Genomic DNA, 15,006 nt, shown 5'->3' with positions numbered 1-15,006 from the left:
GGCTCTTTAATCTAATATGACAGAGTGTATCATAAGCCATGGGATAAGTATTAACCATATAGAGATTATTAGAATAAAACAAACTTCATTTCAGCTCGATGCTTTCAATTCATGAGGATTGGTACTTTTAGCAAAGTATACACAGCAATAAGGAATGACGTGTATACTGTGTATACTTTTAACTTAACTGTATATACTTTTAGCAAAGTATACACAGCAATAAAAATCCATCCTAGTGACAGACCTGTGTATTCCCTGTCACAGAGCTGTGTCTATTTCTGCAAGAACAACTTTACATACATGGATGTCAGTGACAGTGTTAGAGAGACACTGCTGCAGTACTGTGTACACAGGTGTGTCATGGGACCTGAATATAAGGCTTACATTAGTACTGTATCACATACATGCCACCTCCTATTCTGTTGAGAGTACTGATAATATGAGGTTATTACAAAAATACCGCAAAGGATGCACGAGGACATTGGCGCAGCGTATCACCATAAATAAATCTATTACCTTTTAATACCGTTATCTACTCACTTCGTGTGTTGTCAACTTTTTCGCTTATCCACTTATTAAGTCCTTTTGGCTAATAAATTTAACATTCATGTCTCATGTAAGGGTGGCTAATAAATTTAATGTACATGTGTACATGAAAGGATGTCGAAGAACACACTCCGGCAATAAGCTGACTTTACCACTACTACCAGGTTGCACTCATGTACACATTGGAAATGGTTTCTCTTTGAGGCTACCCAAGCACTGTTCCAGTCAGTTTGAATTTGACCAAATGTTCTTGGACCAAATAACTGTCACTAAAAGTTGAAGTACTTTGGGGAAAGCACCCATTTTTTCCTCTCCACCCTGTGGTTTATTCTTGTTCTAAATATACACCTACATGTATCTATAAAAAGCTGTGCTTAAAGTTTAATATCAAAATTGTTTGCACTGAATGTATATGACAGCCCCTCCCATTAAGTGGTATAGCCTCAGTGTGGAATAATATCAATATTAAGTGAGATGGTCGTCATCATAACCAAATGGTATGAATTCATAGAGAAGCAAAAATAGTTGACTACTATTGAGCTTGCCACTGATTTTTGAATGTCCCGTTATAAAAACAGTCACTGCCAAAATATGCAATTATGATAAAGGAGCTATTACATGAAGTTGGGTTGATATTGTGTCTTAACCTCATGTGTGTGTGTCCACGTCTTGACTCATTCCCATTGTGAATTTGGTCAAAGTATAGACTTATAGCTTGATTACAATGAGTATCAACCAAACTTTATGTATTAACCGTTAGGCATGTAGAGACATGTGAAAGGGTCTAAAATTTTTGCATTCCAGGAAATGTATCGTTAGACCTGTTATTTCTGATAATTTTCAAAATATTGAACTCTTTTGAATTTTACATATCTGTAACAGACCCTTAAAATTCAAAACTGGATATAGTTCTATCTGTACAATCATGTTTCAGACCTGTGGCTGCAGCAACAGATACATTGAGAAATTACATGACTGTAATGTATGGACAGACCTGATTAAAGCCTGTGACTACCGTCTGAAATCTTCTCAAAATAATGGTTTATACACAAACCCAGTAGGCGGGGTACTGATCAGGACATGTTACAGACAAGTCCTATAATTTTTCTGTACATCTCTCGTCTTGCACAAATTTTTTGACAGAGGTAGGACACACTTGAAAGTTGTTTGTTTAGTACATTTACACTTTCTGATCTTACCTTGCAGAGAGATCAGCATGTCTATCAAAAGACTGGTGGTGACCCACATCAACCTAAGAACTGAAGATTTATCAAGGAAATTGTCTTATTGAATTTTCACAAATTTTAAAATTGACTTTCCCAATAAGTGCAATGAGTCAGCTTAAGCCAACTTAGCAGTGTTGCTTAATGTAGTAACTCTGTTAGTTTGCTTCTGTAGTGTTTTTCACATTATCCAAGTGTTTGTTTTTAAGTTTTTGATCATATTTGTGAAATTGTCTGTATATTTTTGTCATGTTAAAATTCAAAAATAGCCGTTTGCCTGAGGGTGTATATGTCATGATCTAGAGCTCTATTCTAAAAAAATATCTATATGTAATGATATTTTATATTTTGTATGATTTACATCACTATTAATAATCACTATGAACTTAATGCTTTAATCTTCAAGTTGTAGCTGCCGGCAGTTTCCAATGTGTTGTAAAATAATCAATACCATGTACCTTATATGTCTATTCAGCCTCTCAGTTTTCTTGAATCCTGAAACATGAAGGAGGGTGTAAGAAAACCTAACATCAACCTAGCCTACAGACAGAATAATAGAACAAATTCCAAGTAAGGATATCATTTCTGTTGTTACATATGTACCACAGTTTACTTGCGCCAGAGCCCCAGCATAACATTGGTATTTGCTTAGCAGTTGACTACCAAAAAACACTTTGCCATAATCTTATGTTTATGAGCTCTTGTAACTCTTGTAACCCAGACCACTTTTGTTTGTAAACAGCTAGTATTTTATAAACAAACTGGTCATCAGTAAACTATACTACCTTGCAAGAGAAACAACTATTGGCATGGAAGATTTCAAAGACAGCTGTGACAAAACATACTGTTTATTTTATCTACGAAAGAAGATCACATTTGTGAAAGCTTGGATATATTAGACCACAGTATTATGATATCTCATATTTCTTTCCCTCACAATCACACCAGCTCCAACAAACCTCAGCTCATTTGTGAAATGATAATAGTTCAACTGTGTTTCGATGTTGCTTATATTTCTACCATGTTTGCAAAGAATTTAGCAGACCCTGTAAATTTTAAATCGTTAGCCAGTTTTTGCTCTGTTCGTTCCTGCCGTGTTTGCAGCGAAAGGCTTGAGTGAGACCTGATCCACAAATATTCAAACCTTTGACCTGTAAACATCTAAACAACACTTCCCAATCACAACCGGGCCAGTGGCATAACTACCCAGTGAGAAGTCAATAATATCATCTAATATCAACCTGATTACGAAAGTAGGAACTTAGTACATATCAGCTTATCACCTTAAGATGTCCAATCCCGTTGTTCTTGGGATCATTTTCTTTGTGCTTTCGGTTTTAACATGTACAATACAACACAATTCATAGTGAGAGTGCAAGCACATGATACTTGGAGTATATGCACAGAGGCTTGCGGTGTATCTGCCTTCCCCACACTTGCTAGACGCTCGTGAATAGACAGCAGAATAGGCTATCTGCAAGCCCTTGTGTAAATACCCCAGGTGCAATGTGCTTATGCACTCTCACCATGGGATTCTGTCATCGTATTCTCTAGAAATAATGGCCAAGAAAAGCCCCAGCAAACTGTGAACATCGCACAGGACAGCAACATTTTTATGGACACTCATCCATGCCATTTTCAAAAATTACTTTGGTTCATCTTTTATTTTGTTTTGACATACCAAAACATGTATCTTTCTCCCTTGAACCCTGTAACTGTCCTTTTAAATGTGCAATTTCTATGGAAACATATTAACTAATGGATGAACTTTGTGTACAATTACTGAGCATTGAAACCTATAGTGGCTAAAGAATTGAAGCTGGAATTTTGATCTACCACCATTATTGCCTCTAAAAATGGTAAAATACATGTATGAGGTTGATTTGCTCAAATTATATTTTGACATTGTTGCCCAGTGTTGAATTTTGAAAGTGCCTGTTCAGCACACTAGGTTTTAACATACATCTATATCTGCATGTATTCAGCGAATATCATCATTTTAACATTCAGTCTTTAACTTTCATTTTATAACACAAGAGTGATACTCTCTAAAATTTGTATTGATAAAAATTAATCTACAGTATTTTTAACATGGAGATAAGAGGCTATTTACCAGTTGAATTAAAGAAAATGAATTACAGAAAAAATACCTCTTGAATGAAACATTCATATTTTTTCACACATGCATTAGTAGTCCATGTGATGAAAATGAGAAATGTTGAAGTAAGCTGAAATCTAACATTTTGTATTACTTCATACGATGGTAGAATTTTATACTATCACTACTTAACTGCGTGCTGTGTTTCATGACAAAGGACATCTTCCACAATGCCAGGCTTTGCCCCTGCTGGCATGGATGGCATTTATGTACAACGTACAATTCACAGATAAAAGCAGATCATAATCATAAACTACAAGCCTGTTACACTTCAATTATCCAAGTATGCAAGTTTATTGGAGCAAAGGAGCAGCTTTTACTTGTTATGTGCATTTAATGAGAATCATCACTTGACATGAGTCTCAGCCCACAATGTAATAGTTAATTGCTTCTACCAGGATAAATGTAATAATACCCACAATGTGGATCAGTGTTTGTACATTTCCTAGGTGATGGCATGAAGAGCTCGTTTTGACAACAATAGCCAATGCTTCCCATTGTTAGTTATTAACTCTGTAATAATCCTTTAGTCAAAAGGATTGAAAGAAATTTGAATGTAACAATTATTGCAGATAAATTCAACAAATATTGTATGGAAATGAAAGCCATTCAATATTGGATTTGTAGAGTGTTTGGTTTAAGATGCGTAATTGATAACAAGAAAAGAAAGTAATTTTATTTACAAATGTGTAGTCACCAATCTAAGGAACATAAGCAGATCAATGTAATGTGTATAATAAAGAATTTTCCCAACTACTCATATCAATGAGTCTGTCAAAATCAGTGGTATATTAACATATGTCAATCATATGTCATTCAGTATCTACAATTATTGGAGCATGTCAGGAAACTCTTTGATGCAAAGGTTTTCAGTTGATGCATCCTTGTCAATCAGAAATTAGCATTGTTTGAAAAAATAGGAAAACTGAGGCTGCATTCAAATCGACAATTTATGAAGTAAATCAGGAAAACCATCTGCAATATGAGAATAAACAGTTACCTACACGCATGAGACACCTTTCCAGTTCCCTACAATCAATAGATACTGATCCACATCCCTATTAATGGTAGAACACCACAAGAAGTTTAATAAACTAAAAGGTTTAGCTTAAGCTCTAATTAAAATCCTAATTAGGTGATGAATAGCGATTGATTTCCTTTGTTGGTATTTTATGAATAATAATAGATTTACGAGCATATGGATCATGTGTATCTGTGTACCAGGTGTATGATGATGCTGGACAAGTTGATTACACTTAGATGAAACAGCAGTAAAAGTTGAGAGTGAAACACAAAGAATAATTGCTAATTTTTAGATTTGATGAACTTTTGTAATAGGGCTTTGAATCACTACATAAAATTGGACTATTTGTTCCAAAAATTGAACTATTTGTTCCAAAAATTGGAATATTTGTTCCAAAGTGTTGAATGATTGGATGTTGATGTATTAACTGTTTGATAGAGTTCATCATAGAGTTCATATTGTTTGTAGTTGAATGAGTCAAAAGTTTCTACTTGAAATTCTGAAAAAAATGAAATGAAAATAGATATTGCTATCCTAATGCTTGCATGCATTCTATTTCTATTTTAACTAAGAGATTAGGGTGGCCTATCCCGTCTCTGCATACATCTTGTCAGGGTATCACTCTACTCCCCAACAGGACTAGTGTATTTCTGGCAGACTAAATCTTTTCTCACTTCGTCACGTAGTCCTCGAGGTGCACATCTCATAAATGATAATTGTATTAAATTTGATAAAACCATACATGCTCATAATATATATGTGAACTGAAAGATACACTACAGTTTCATGTAAAATAATTGGTAATTATTGTGTTTCACTCTTAACTTTCTAGAGGGCTTTTCAAATGAATGTTTACAACTAGAGAAATAGTAAGGTACGGTAAGGATTTGACCAAAGATGACTAAACTTGATACATTAAGTTATGATACACAGATATGAGAGTAGTGGACGAAGTTAAGCAGTTTCATTGCAGCTGGTTGCTAATTTGCATATTTCTGATAAACGATAATTGCATTAAATTTGACGAAACCATACATATTGCTCATAATATATATGTGAACTGAAAGACGCACTACAGTTTCATGTAAAATGCATGTAAATGGTAACTTATTATATCTAATGGGCTTTTCAAATTTTCCTCTGATCTTTGAAAGGGCTGCACCAAATTCGATGAAATTTTGCAAGTGGTTATAATAATTATACCAATTGAGACATGGGCATACTATACTTTTAAGTTGATCCAACTGTGAACATATTTCAGATTTTCAAGTTGAAGTTTGCAGAATGATGCACATACATCTTTCTTCCAGATTTAAATTTGTCGTGCATATTGTGGGTGAAATGTTTGTTGTTTGTGTTGTACTGTTTTGTGGTTTTCCTGGCCACGTAAATCTGGTATTTGACCCATGGATTTTGGATACGGGATTAGTATGAACTTTGCTACTCAGAAAGTACCTGCCATTGAGACAAGTCTCGATTCTGTGCATGTGTAGTTTTTGACAAGTATTTTGCTGTCTGCATGCATACCTGAGTGGTTTTAATTCAAATATGTGGAGATAAAATTTAATGGCAAAAGCTACAACTTTTTAGCTCAGAAATGCGGTTATCATCTATCAATAATAATCCCCGTTCTCGGGATGAAGTGTAAGTGATAATGCAACATCTGTTACAGTAGAAAGAAATACAACCACATATGGTAAGCAAATAATGTATGGTTGTGAGTCCCAATTAAGTGGGATTTGTCCATTCAATGCAAACAGCGCTGTCTTTACAATAGCAAACATGGGCATTTGACAGTTACCACCGCTCAAAAGATCTATAGTTTTCAAACGATATTTTAAATTGGAGTACAACATATGGAGTTCCAGTGCTGGATTAGAATGTTCAAAATAATACCGTACATTATGATACTGTTTTATTGAATTCAGAGTAACTGACGTATACATCACAAGTTCTCTCGACCCCTTCGATTCATTATAATGGAAAGCATTACTACACATCTGCACATGATGAAAATGGAAGATTATGAGTCTTACTGATTAACATGAATCATTAAGATGATGCATGATCGTAGATACGAAGCGTAAATGACTCGGACGAGTAATCCCTAGGGTGGAATGAATGGTTAAACATGAACATACATTTCCATGATGCGACAGCGATGCATAGCATATTTAATATTGGAGAATATGGCGTTATACAAGCTTCACCTATCTCCTACAGTATCATTGTTTGTTTTCCCTGTTGGATTATAGGATAAGGACACTGCCAATCAGTACCTGGTCAGATATGCATCTCCTGTACTACATATTATACTGTCTTGTTACGGCACATCGTGTAGTCAATAGCGTTAGCTTCAAATGAACAGTTTTCCTTGATATCTTCATTGATACAGCAAAACCGCAGAACGAAGGGAACACTTTTTACATGGTGTTGTTATCAGCGTTCATGAAACGTTTATGTGCAGAGTGTTATATCCTTCTACCGATTCTGGACATGCCGTACAATAAACAAACAAAGAATCCAGTTTTTGATTGAGAGGCATTGCTAGCTGTCAGAATCTCGGGTCATGTACCCCCATTTGTGTCGACATCAGCTCAAGCTGTCTTTGTCTAACTATTCCTGACTTACGGCTGACAGTCTGGGTATAACGCATAGACACAACAGGCGTATGTTCATAATGCCATGAATCCTAAGCTTGGTATTAATTAATGGAACATATATTAACAATGATTCAAAACCAGATGACAGGACCATACTGTTGTAAATCCCACTTTCACAAAATATTGTAAATTTTTCTCCATACCGGGTATTCCCATATGTAAACGTTTGTTGGTAAATACCGAGAACATGCCCGAAAGAGTTGTTGAAAATAATGATGTGTTTTAGGTGATGTTGAGCTAGAGATTAGAGTAAATTTTATAGGTATCTGTTTTTGTCTGTTTCGCAAAATCTGTGGTAAAGTCAACGGAGTCTACAAAGTTTGTAAGCTGTTAAATAGTATTCAGGTCCAATAATGGTATTATAACTCAGGGAGTGTTTAGTTGTCATGAATAGGGCATGGAGTGTCATCTGAGATTAGAAAACTACAAGGGGCACATTCTTGTTTATACAGCACAGAGACGGGGGGGGGGGGGGGGGGGGGGCTCACTTGCTTTTTAATCTGATGGAAAAGCTTTGGGGAACTGAGAGTTGCTTCTCCTCATGTTTTATTCCGGACGGATTTGGCTTAGGTATGGCAAACCATAAGTACACGCTAATGTTCAATAAATGCCTGGCGTTTGTCAAAAATTCACTTTGTGCTGCTGTTGGATAACTGTACTGATATATGACAGTTATTTAAGGCACAGATGTAAAAAGTTATCATTGACCAAAAAAAAAACAAATAAAAATGAAAGGTGTCTTTTATTTTATTTTTCACTGTGAATGGGACTTGATGAGTAAGAAATATATAAGAAATGTATAAAGGTACATGGTTTTGGTTGTGCATTGAAACCGTATTTGAACATTATGGTAAATAACTACATATAGTTCACGTGGTATCACAGTGCAGTGGCCGGAGCAGCCCCAAGGTGGGGAGCTTGATACGTGGACATGGCCGCAATATTGTATCCCCTGAGTTAGGCCCTTTAGTTCTCTTCGCACTTACCTTAGCTAAGAGCAGCGAATACCAAGGACTTAGTAATTGACCAATTTTACTAGCATTTCTGGTGGTGTGACGGTATTCAAAATACAGTTTTCAACTGAAAAATAAGAGAAAATGCAAAATTGTTCTTGACAGTAAGCTCCCAGTATGATTCAGAACAGAATTTTATAAATATGGTTGAAATATGCCGACAATGGGAACATTGGAGAAAAATTTCAGACAACTGCATTTTGTGTACTTTGGAAAGAACAGAAAATCTTGGAAACATGGTGAACAATTTTAATCATTTTGAAACTCAAGTGAGTGGGGTCGCGGAAACAATGACTTTTTAGCTGCTGGAATCCAAAGCATTGTATCAGGAAAGCTGATCGAAAATCAACCTTACCGAAATAATATTCGTTTTCTTATTAGCAATATGCAAGCACTCTGCAGATTATTGCAAAATCTACACGTAGATTCAACCTTTCCTACCATATTTCTACCTCTGCGTTGGAGGATGGTTAATAGTGTTATGTTCAAGGCAATTTCAAAATCCTACCTAGTGAAACCTTCCAAGTCGTCGTGAGTAGTGACAAAGTATTTTAAGGATGATAAAAGGAAGTATTGACCTGTTTGATTAAGAGCAAGATCATGTTTTTGGTAAAAACATTTCACTGAATTTGTTTCATATTTGAATTTAGAAATATAACTAATCAGCAAATCTTAGATCTTTTTAAAGATAATTTAGATGTATTTAATGTATGGGTCACGTCCATCTACTCTCACATTAATTTCTTTGAAGCACATTTTCATAACATTTGCTTTATCCATTCCTATAATAAGATACTAGATTTTCAAACTCGACAAACTTGAATGTCATATGTCCCATTGTGGTCATGTGACTGTTTGATCTGTACATGCAAAATGCTGTAGCATTTTGTTAAGAGAAGCCAAAGTATTGAGAAATGATCAAATTGCGAGGATGTTTTAGGTGCAATACTAATACTGTTCTGACACACTAAGAATTGAAAAAAGGTAACCCTGTGGCCGTTTATGAACCAGTGGAAGGCGTTTGATTCGGAAATTTAGATTATTAGGTTGGCTTACATCTTCATACTTCCATGAAAATAAAAATTGCATGAAAACTAAGACTCAAACAGTGTCTTGCAATGTTAGATGCAATCATTGTAAATATGCAAAGTTTTACTCTATCGTCACTCTCTGGATGCACCGAATGTACAGTGGTTGTTGTCGATGGATCGTGCTCAAGGCTGATATGAAGTATGTTTTGTTGTCTCTCATTGGTCAATATCTGTGTGAAACGAGTGCACAAACAGGTGTCCATCAAGTACACGTTGAATGAATCAAACCTGAGGCGCTGCACATGCCGTCAAGTTGGATACACGTAATGGCACGGTTAGCCTTGTAGTCATTTCTCACTGATCTAGGGTCTCATCACCGAGGGATTTGGTGTTCCTGTCCTTTCTGTCGAGGTTTTGGCCAAGATTGGTACCATTTATTCCGCCGAGAGCAAGAATCCATTGATACAGGTCAGTTTTGTCTTCATGTAGATGTTATCGTTAGTAGAATGTTCGATATTATGTACCCATTGCTGATATCTATAACTAGCTACCGAAATAGAGGTTGGTTGATCAAAGTGTGAGATCTCCGTATGCTTATGGATAGAAAACAGATTCATAAAATTGACATATCAACAAGACAGCATGATTTACATATTGTTCTTTCGCTTTAAGAGCAAATCCTGAAGTTTAAACATGCAAAACTGTAGGGTGAATTAAATTTTTATGTCAGAGTCAAAATCGTAAGCGTCAAACATCCACTCGGCTATGTTTCAACCTATAAGATTATCTACAGACCACCTAAATGATTACCGATAGACTAAAAGTAATTGTTGATGAAGTTATCTCTAAAATGGAAACCATGTTGTAATTAAAATCTTTATGAAACAGCAACTATCAAGGAAGAACCCGGATTTCTGTGATTAGTAGTTACAATTTTACTTTAACATGGTTAGCCTACATTTTGGTCTGCAATCCCAGTTCGACTGTATGAGGTCACAACAATTTACACATTGTTGTCTTTGTTATCGTTGTCGAAATATTTATGAAATGTCACATCCATGTAGCATATGAAGAGAAACAAATCACTGTTTATGAACTTGGATACTTACAGTGGTTGACTTTAAATAGAGTACTATGTGTCAGACATGTGCATTGTATCAAAGTAAGCAAAGTGTTTATTACTACAATTTCTATTCCACTACCACTTTCCGTAACTTTATATTGAACACAATTGGAACTAATTTGGGATAATTGTATCCGCGTATTTTTCAAATTTCTCAAAAGTGTCAGATGTCCTATAGCTGATTGTTGCAATATTCAAAATTACACATAAAAGCCATCGTATAACTTAAAAAGAATAGCAGATAAGCCTACATTTGCAGCAGAAACTGACATTACTTCACCATCCGATTATCCGAAATTAGTTCCAATCGTGTTATTGTTAGTGTTAACATATAGTAATTACTGCACCTACCTCGCAGTGCATTCAGAATTTAGTATCTGCTCTTGCATCGATTCACAACAAGCATATGTTCTCTGCCTTTAATTCTCTACCATACGGATTTTTCCAGCCTCTCGCATAAATAAATTTAACACGAACAACAATGATTTGACAGTGATATGCTTGTACCCATTTCTTACTATCGTCAACTTTCCTCGGGATCGAGAAAATAACTGTATTTCATCGTTTGAAAAGCATTAAATTTTCTGTGATTGTGGTATCTCGCCATACAGTTAAATGTAAAAAGGTCACACAACACACACATCATAGGCAACTTGCAGTCATCATGTGTGGTATATATTCATTGGGTACTGTCAGGATTCTATTACGCTGGCGTCATCATTTCGTCTATCATAAATCGTTCGCATCGAATGAATCGTTGATAGTTAAAACGCACAGTTAATGAAACTTACTGCGTTTGCGCGCAACCACGCCCCAAACCGTCAAAAACACTCCCCTCCCAAAGAAAATTACTACACGAAAGCTTGGAAGTGCAAAAACCAGAGGACGAAATTATCATTTTAACAGAACCAGACAATAAATTGTTGAATAGTTTGTTTGAAGTTAAAACTGCTGACAAATTTTTGAGCGACAGATATTTCAAAACAAAATCTGAACTGCGGCTGTACTCACGGTTTCCATGGCGTATAATTGGTGTGACTTTGTGCACGATAATCGAAATTGAGCTAATACCTCAAAACACAGGCAGCCTCGTTTGCTATTCGCATGTTTTAATTGTCCAAGGCTCTCACCAACTTCTGCCACTGTACATTCAAATATTAAAAATCGCAATGATTGCCCTAGGTAACTGGCATTTGATTTTCATAACATTCGAATGATATCCCTATTTTAATTAACACTATTTTTCTAGTCCTTACAAGAAATGTTTAGTGTATTATGTTTCCCATTAAGAAATATGTCAATAAATTACTTTTTCAGCAAAAACAGATTATCCTTGAGGAGATTTCTTGATACATTTAATCCTATATAGAGAAAAATGAAACTATAAATGCTGAATTGAGAGGGGACAAATGTTTCCGTAGATTGCAGCTGAAATGTCTTATTGCGACGTACTGCAGGTTAAGAATGGCGCACATGAACCGGTCAGATGCAAAACGCAAGATCATCGATATCATGCCAATCATAACTGCGTTTTATGCATTCATGATTTAACGGGAAGCAGAGTCTACCAAAGGAATGTTGAATTGATTTTCTATGTTTTTTTTAAAATTTTCCTGGTATTTAGAAATGCTTTTAGTCCGAGATTTGTTTTGATATCACATTAAAATAACAAAATGTGGTGATTTCCAGCACTGTAATGATAGTTACCAAATCAATAATCCTTTATTTGCCAACATGCCAGTGGTTAGATTATGTCTCTGCTACAGGGAACGACATCACGCGATTTTACTCTCTTGTGAATACCATTACCATTTCTTTTCCCATTAATTTCCGGTCAAAGAAAACAAACAGAGGGTTGAGCTTACTAACCAGAATATTGGAAGATTTGTGTTGTCACGATTAACATCGGTTCACGTTTTATAAAAGCAAAAAATCCATCCCCAGGTCACAATTAAATTTTGTCTTATTACGAGGTGCGTGCGACTTATCAACTAAAAGGTGAAGTCTTGCGCTATAAGGCAAAATACTGGAGGACACATTAGGTGAAAGTTCTAGGTGACTATATATCAAAATTTATCAGGATCAGAAAGTCATAACGTTAAATATGACATACTGAAACGCGATACAATAATCATATTCCAACAGGGGCCCCTTTCAAAATTTTTGAGAATTTACGTAAGCTAGAGCTTTAATTTTATTTTCCGCTCCGGCAGTAGATTAGGTGAAACAAGAATATTTGTAGTTGCTGGCAACACACTTCTGAAATGCAAAACGATGAAAAATGTCGTCTGCGGAGTTTCTACGCATTGCAATTTATAGTTAGGCCTGCATAGAGCTTTTGAATATCGGCATTTGCCCTACAGTGAATGAGAACATATCATTCCACTCTATCGCAATTCGTTCAAAACATAGCGCAACATCCTCACTTGTACACAGATGAAAGAATTGCATCCGTAAAAAGTAGATATCTATGTAAGGAAGTTTTCACTCCTTCAGAAAATGCAAGTCGCAAACGCTGAAAAGAGTACGATCGTACACGATAAAATAAATCCCAAAAGACCAGATAAAAGGCCTCCTCTGAAACTGTGCGAATGAGATTACAAGGAAACCCATTACTGATACTGTCTATGGCGGCTACGCCGATAAAGTTGCGCAGGACAACTTTGTATTTTAATCAAAGTATTTTGAGTATGAGCAGAAATGTCTGTATGCAATTTCAAGGGAAATATTGAGATATTTTAAAAACGCACTAACTTTTGCCTTGATTAAATATGGGCCTTCAAATGCACCAAACAAAAATATTTGCCATTAGTTTTGATCGAGTACAAATTGATCACACTGATAGAGTAAACGAGTCACTTTCTTTTACGATTTATTAATTCCTTCAAATCCCAGGTCTGTAAACGTCAGTTGATGACAGAAAGTTGACTTTTTTTCTAAGTGAGCAATATTTGACAATTTTATTATCGAGTCCAACACACTATTGTTAGGATTGTCAAAATCGAGTAAACTTACGGCTGGATTTAGGCCTATCGCTTCCAAGGACTCCAATGTATCGAGAGCGTGAAATATTAATTTTTGAGCCAATTTTGAAGATTATGAAAATACTGTGCTTTCGATTTGGATACTATGCTGTCATCATTAAAATAAGATAGACGTTGCTGTTATCATTTGCTGTGTTGTGGATTTCCAGAACACTTCAGTTAGTTCTTATCGAACATGCGCTCTCTTCAGGAAAGTTGAATGAGACAAGAAACTTGATTCTGTCGTGCATGTAACATGTTGACTGTATTTGCCATGTCCAGGATGGTCAGACACTGCAAAGTAAAGAACATCCCACTCAAAGCCGCGATGGCGCTATACAAAACGCTCACACCACTGCACAACTTGCCAAAATGTGACAATTGAACAAATTTCAGTAAAACAAAGAAGACTAAAAAAGACTAAGAAAGTACACTAATTTATCATTCAACATGGCTTTGCTTTATAACGATTTCGCGAAAAAAGAACATGGACATTAATGCTCTTATATGAAAGGATCTCAACGTTTAACAAAAATGTTTAAACGGAAATACTGATGCCTCTTTGTTCTGCGAGATAGCTGTGGCAATGGTTTAAAGCCTTCCCAGAGCGCTACAGTATCCTTAAATTGTGAGTGACCATCTGAACCGCCACATTGGATGGAGTCACAAATGTCAACATAACGTGTTTAATGAAAATGGTTCATGATTATCGGTATAACAAAACAGAAAACAAACAATAGAAACGGGGGGGGGGGGTTAAAGTGTTCACGTGTCAGCCATTCTGGATTATGTTGCAAATTACGATGGCATGCACAATCATTTTAATTGTACTGTGATGTTTTTTGAATTAAGTCTACAAAAGAGTATGGAGGCGTATCTTAACAACAGTTCTAGAAATGAAAGCTTTTTACAAATAGCCTTCAAGTAGCCTTGTTATAAGGTTAGAGTGTGCTGTCCTGTAACTTGCATCGATGTCAGAGTAACCAGGTCATGTCTTAAATCTTATGTCTTTTGACATTAAAATGAAAGAAATAGGTCTTTTGCCATTTTGGGCGTATTCATAACACAATAATAGTCTATGGTTTTTCGCTGACACACATAAACAAGTTAAGTGTATGAGTTGTTCTTATGGCACGTTGAAACAAATTAGTTTGGGTATTTCTAATAAACAGCTTCGGGTATTTCTAAGAAACAGTGGCAAA

The 15,006-nt window shown here is 35.7% G+C and overlaps 2 protein-coding genes across 6 annotated transcripts in view; both read left to right on the top strand.

Moving 5' to 3' along the window:
* LOC139122137 (myosin-IIIb-like) overlaps positions 1-4,687 on the top strand; it is a 69,816-nt gene extending 65,129 nt beyond the window's left edge. For both annotated transcript variants that reach the window (XM_070687549.1, XM_070687550.1), the window contains one exon: positions 1,753-4,687. In XM_070687549.1, coding sequence (XP_070543650.1) covers positions 1,753-1,809 — 57 coding nt within the window. In that variant the 3' untranslated portion in view covers positions 1,810-4,687. The remainder of the gene's footprint in view (positions 1-1,752) is intronic.
* A 3,433-nt stretch (positions 4,688-8,120) lies between these two features.
* The window catches only part of LOC139122139 (gonadotropin-releasing hormone II receptor-like), a 195,757-nt gene continuing 188,871 nt past the window's right edge, over positions 8,121-15,006 (top strand). For all 4 annotated transcript variants that reach the window (XM_070687555.1, XM_070687553.1, XM_070687554.1 and 1 more), the window contains exon 1: positions 8,121-10,126. The gene's annotated coding sequence lies outside the window, so the exon portion shown is untranslated. The remainder of the gene's footprint in view (positions 10,127-15,006) is intronic.

The sequence above is a fragment of the Ptychodera flava genome, chromosome 21, assembly GCF_041260155.1.
Source record: "Ptychodera flava strain L36383 chromosome 21, AS_Pfla_20210202, whole genome shotgun sequence".
Classification (NCBI taxonomy): domain Eukaryota; kingdom Metazoa; phylum Hemichordata; class Enteropneusta; family Ptychoderidae; genus Ptychodera; species Ptychodera flava.
The sequence above is the reverse complement of the archived record's forward strand: the minus strand, read 5'-3'. Positions and strand labels throughout refer to the sequence as shown.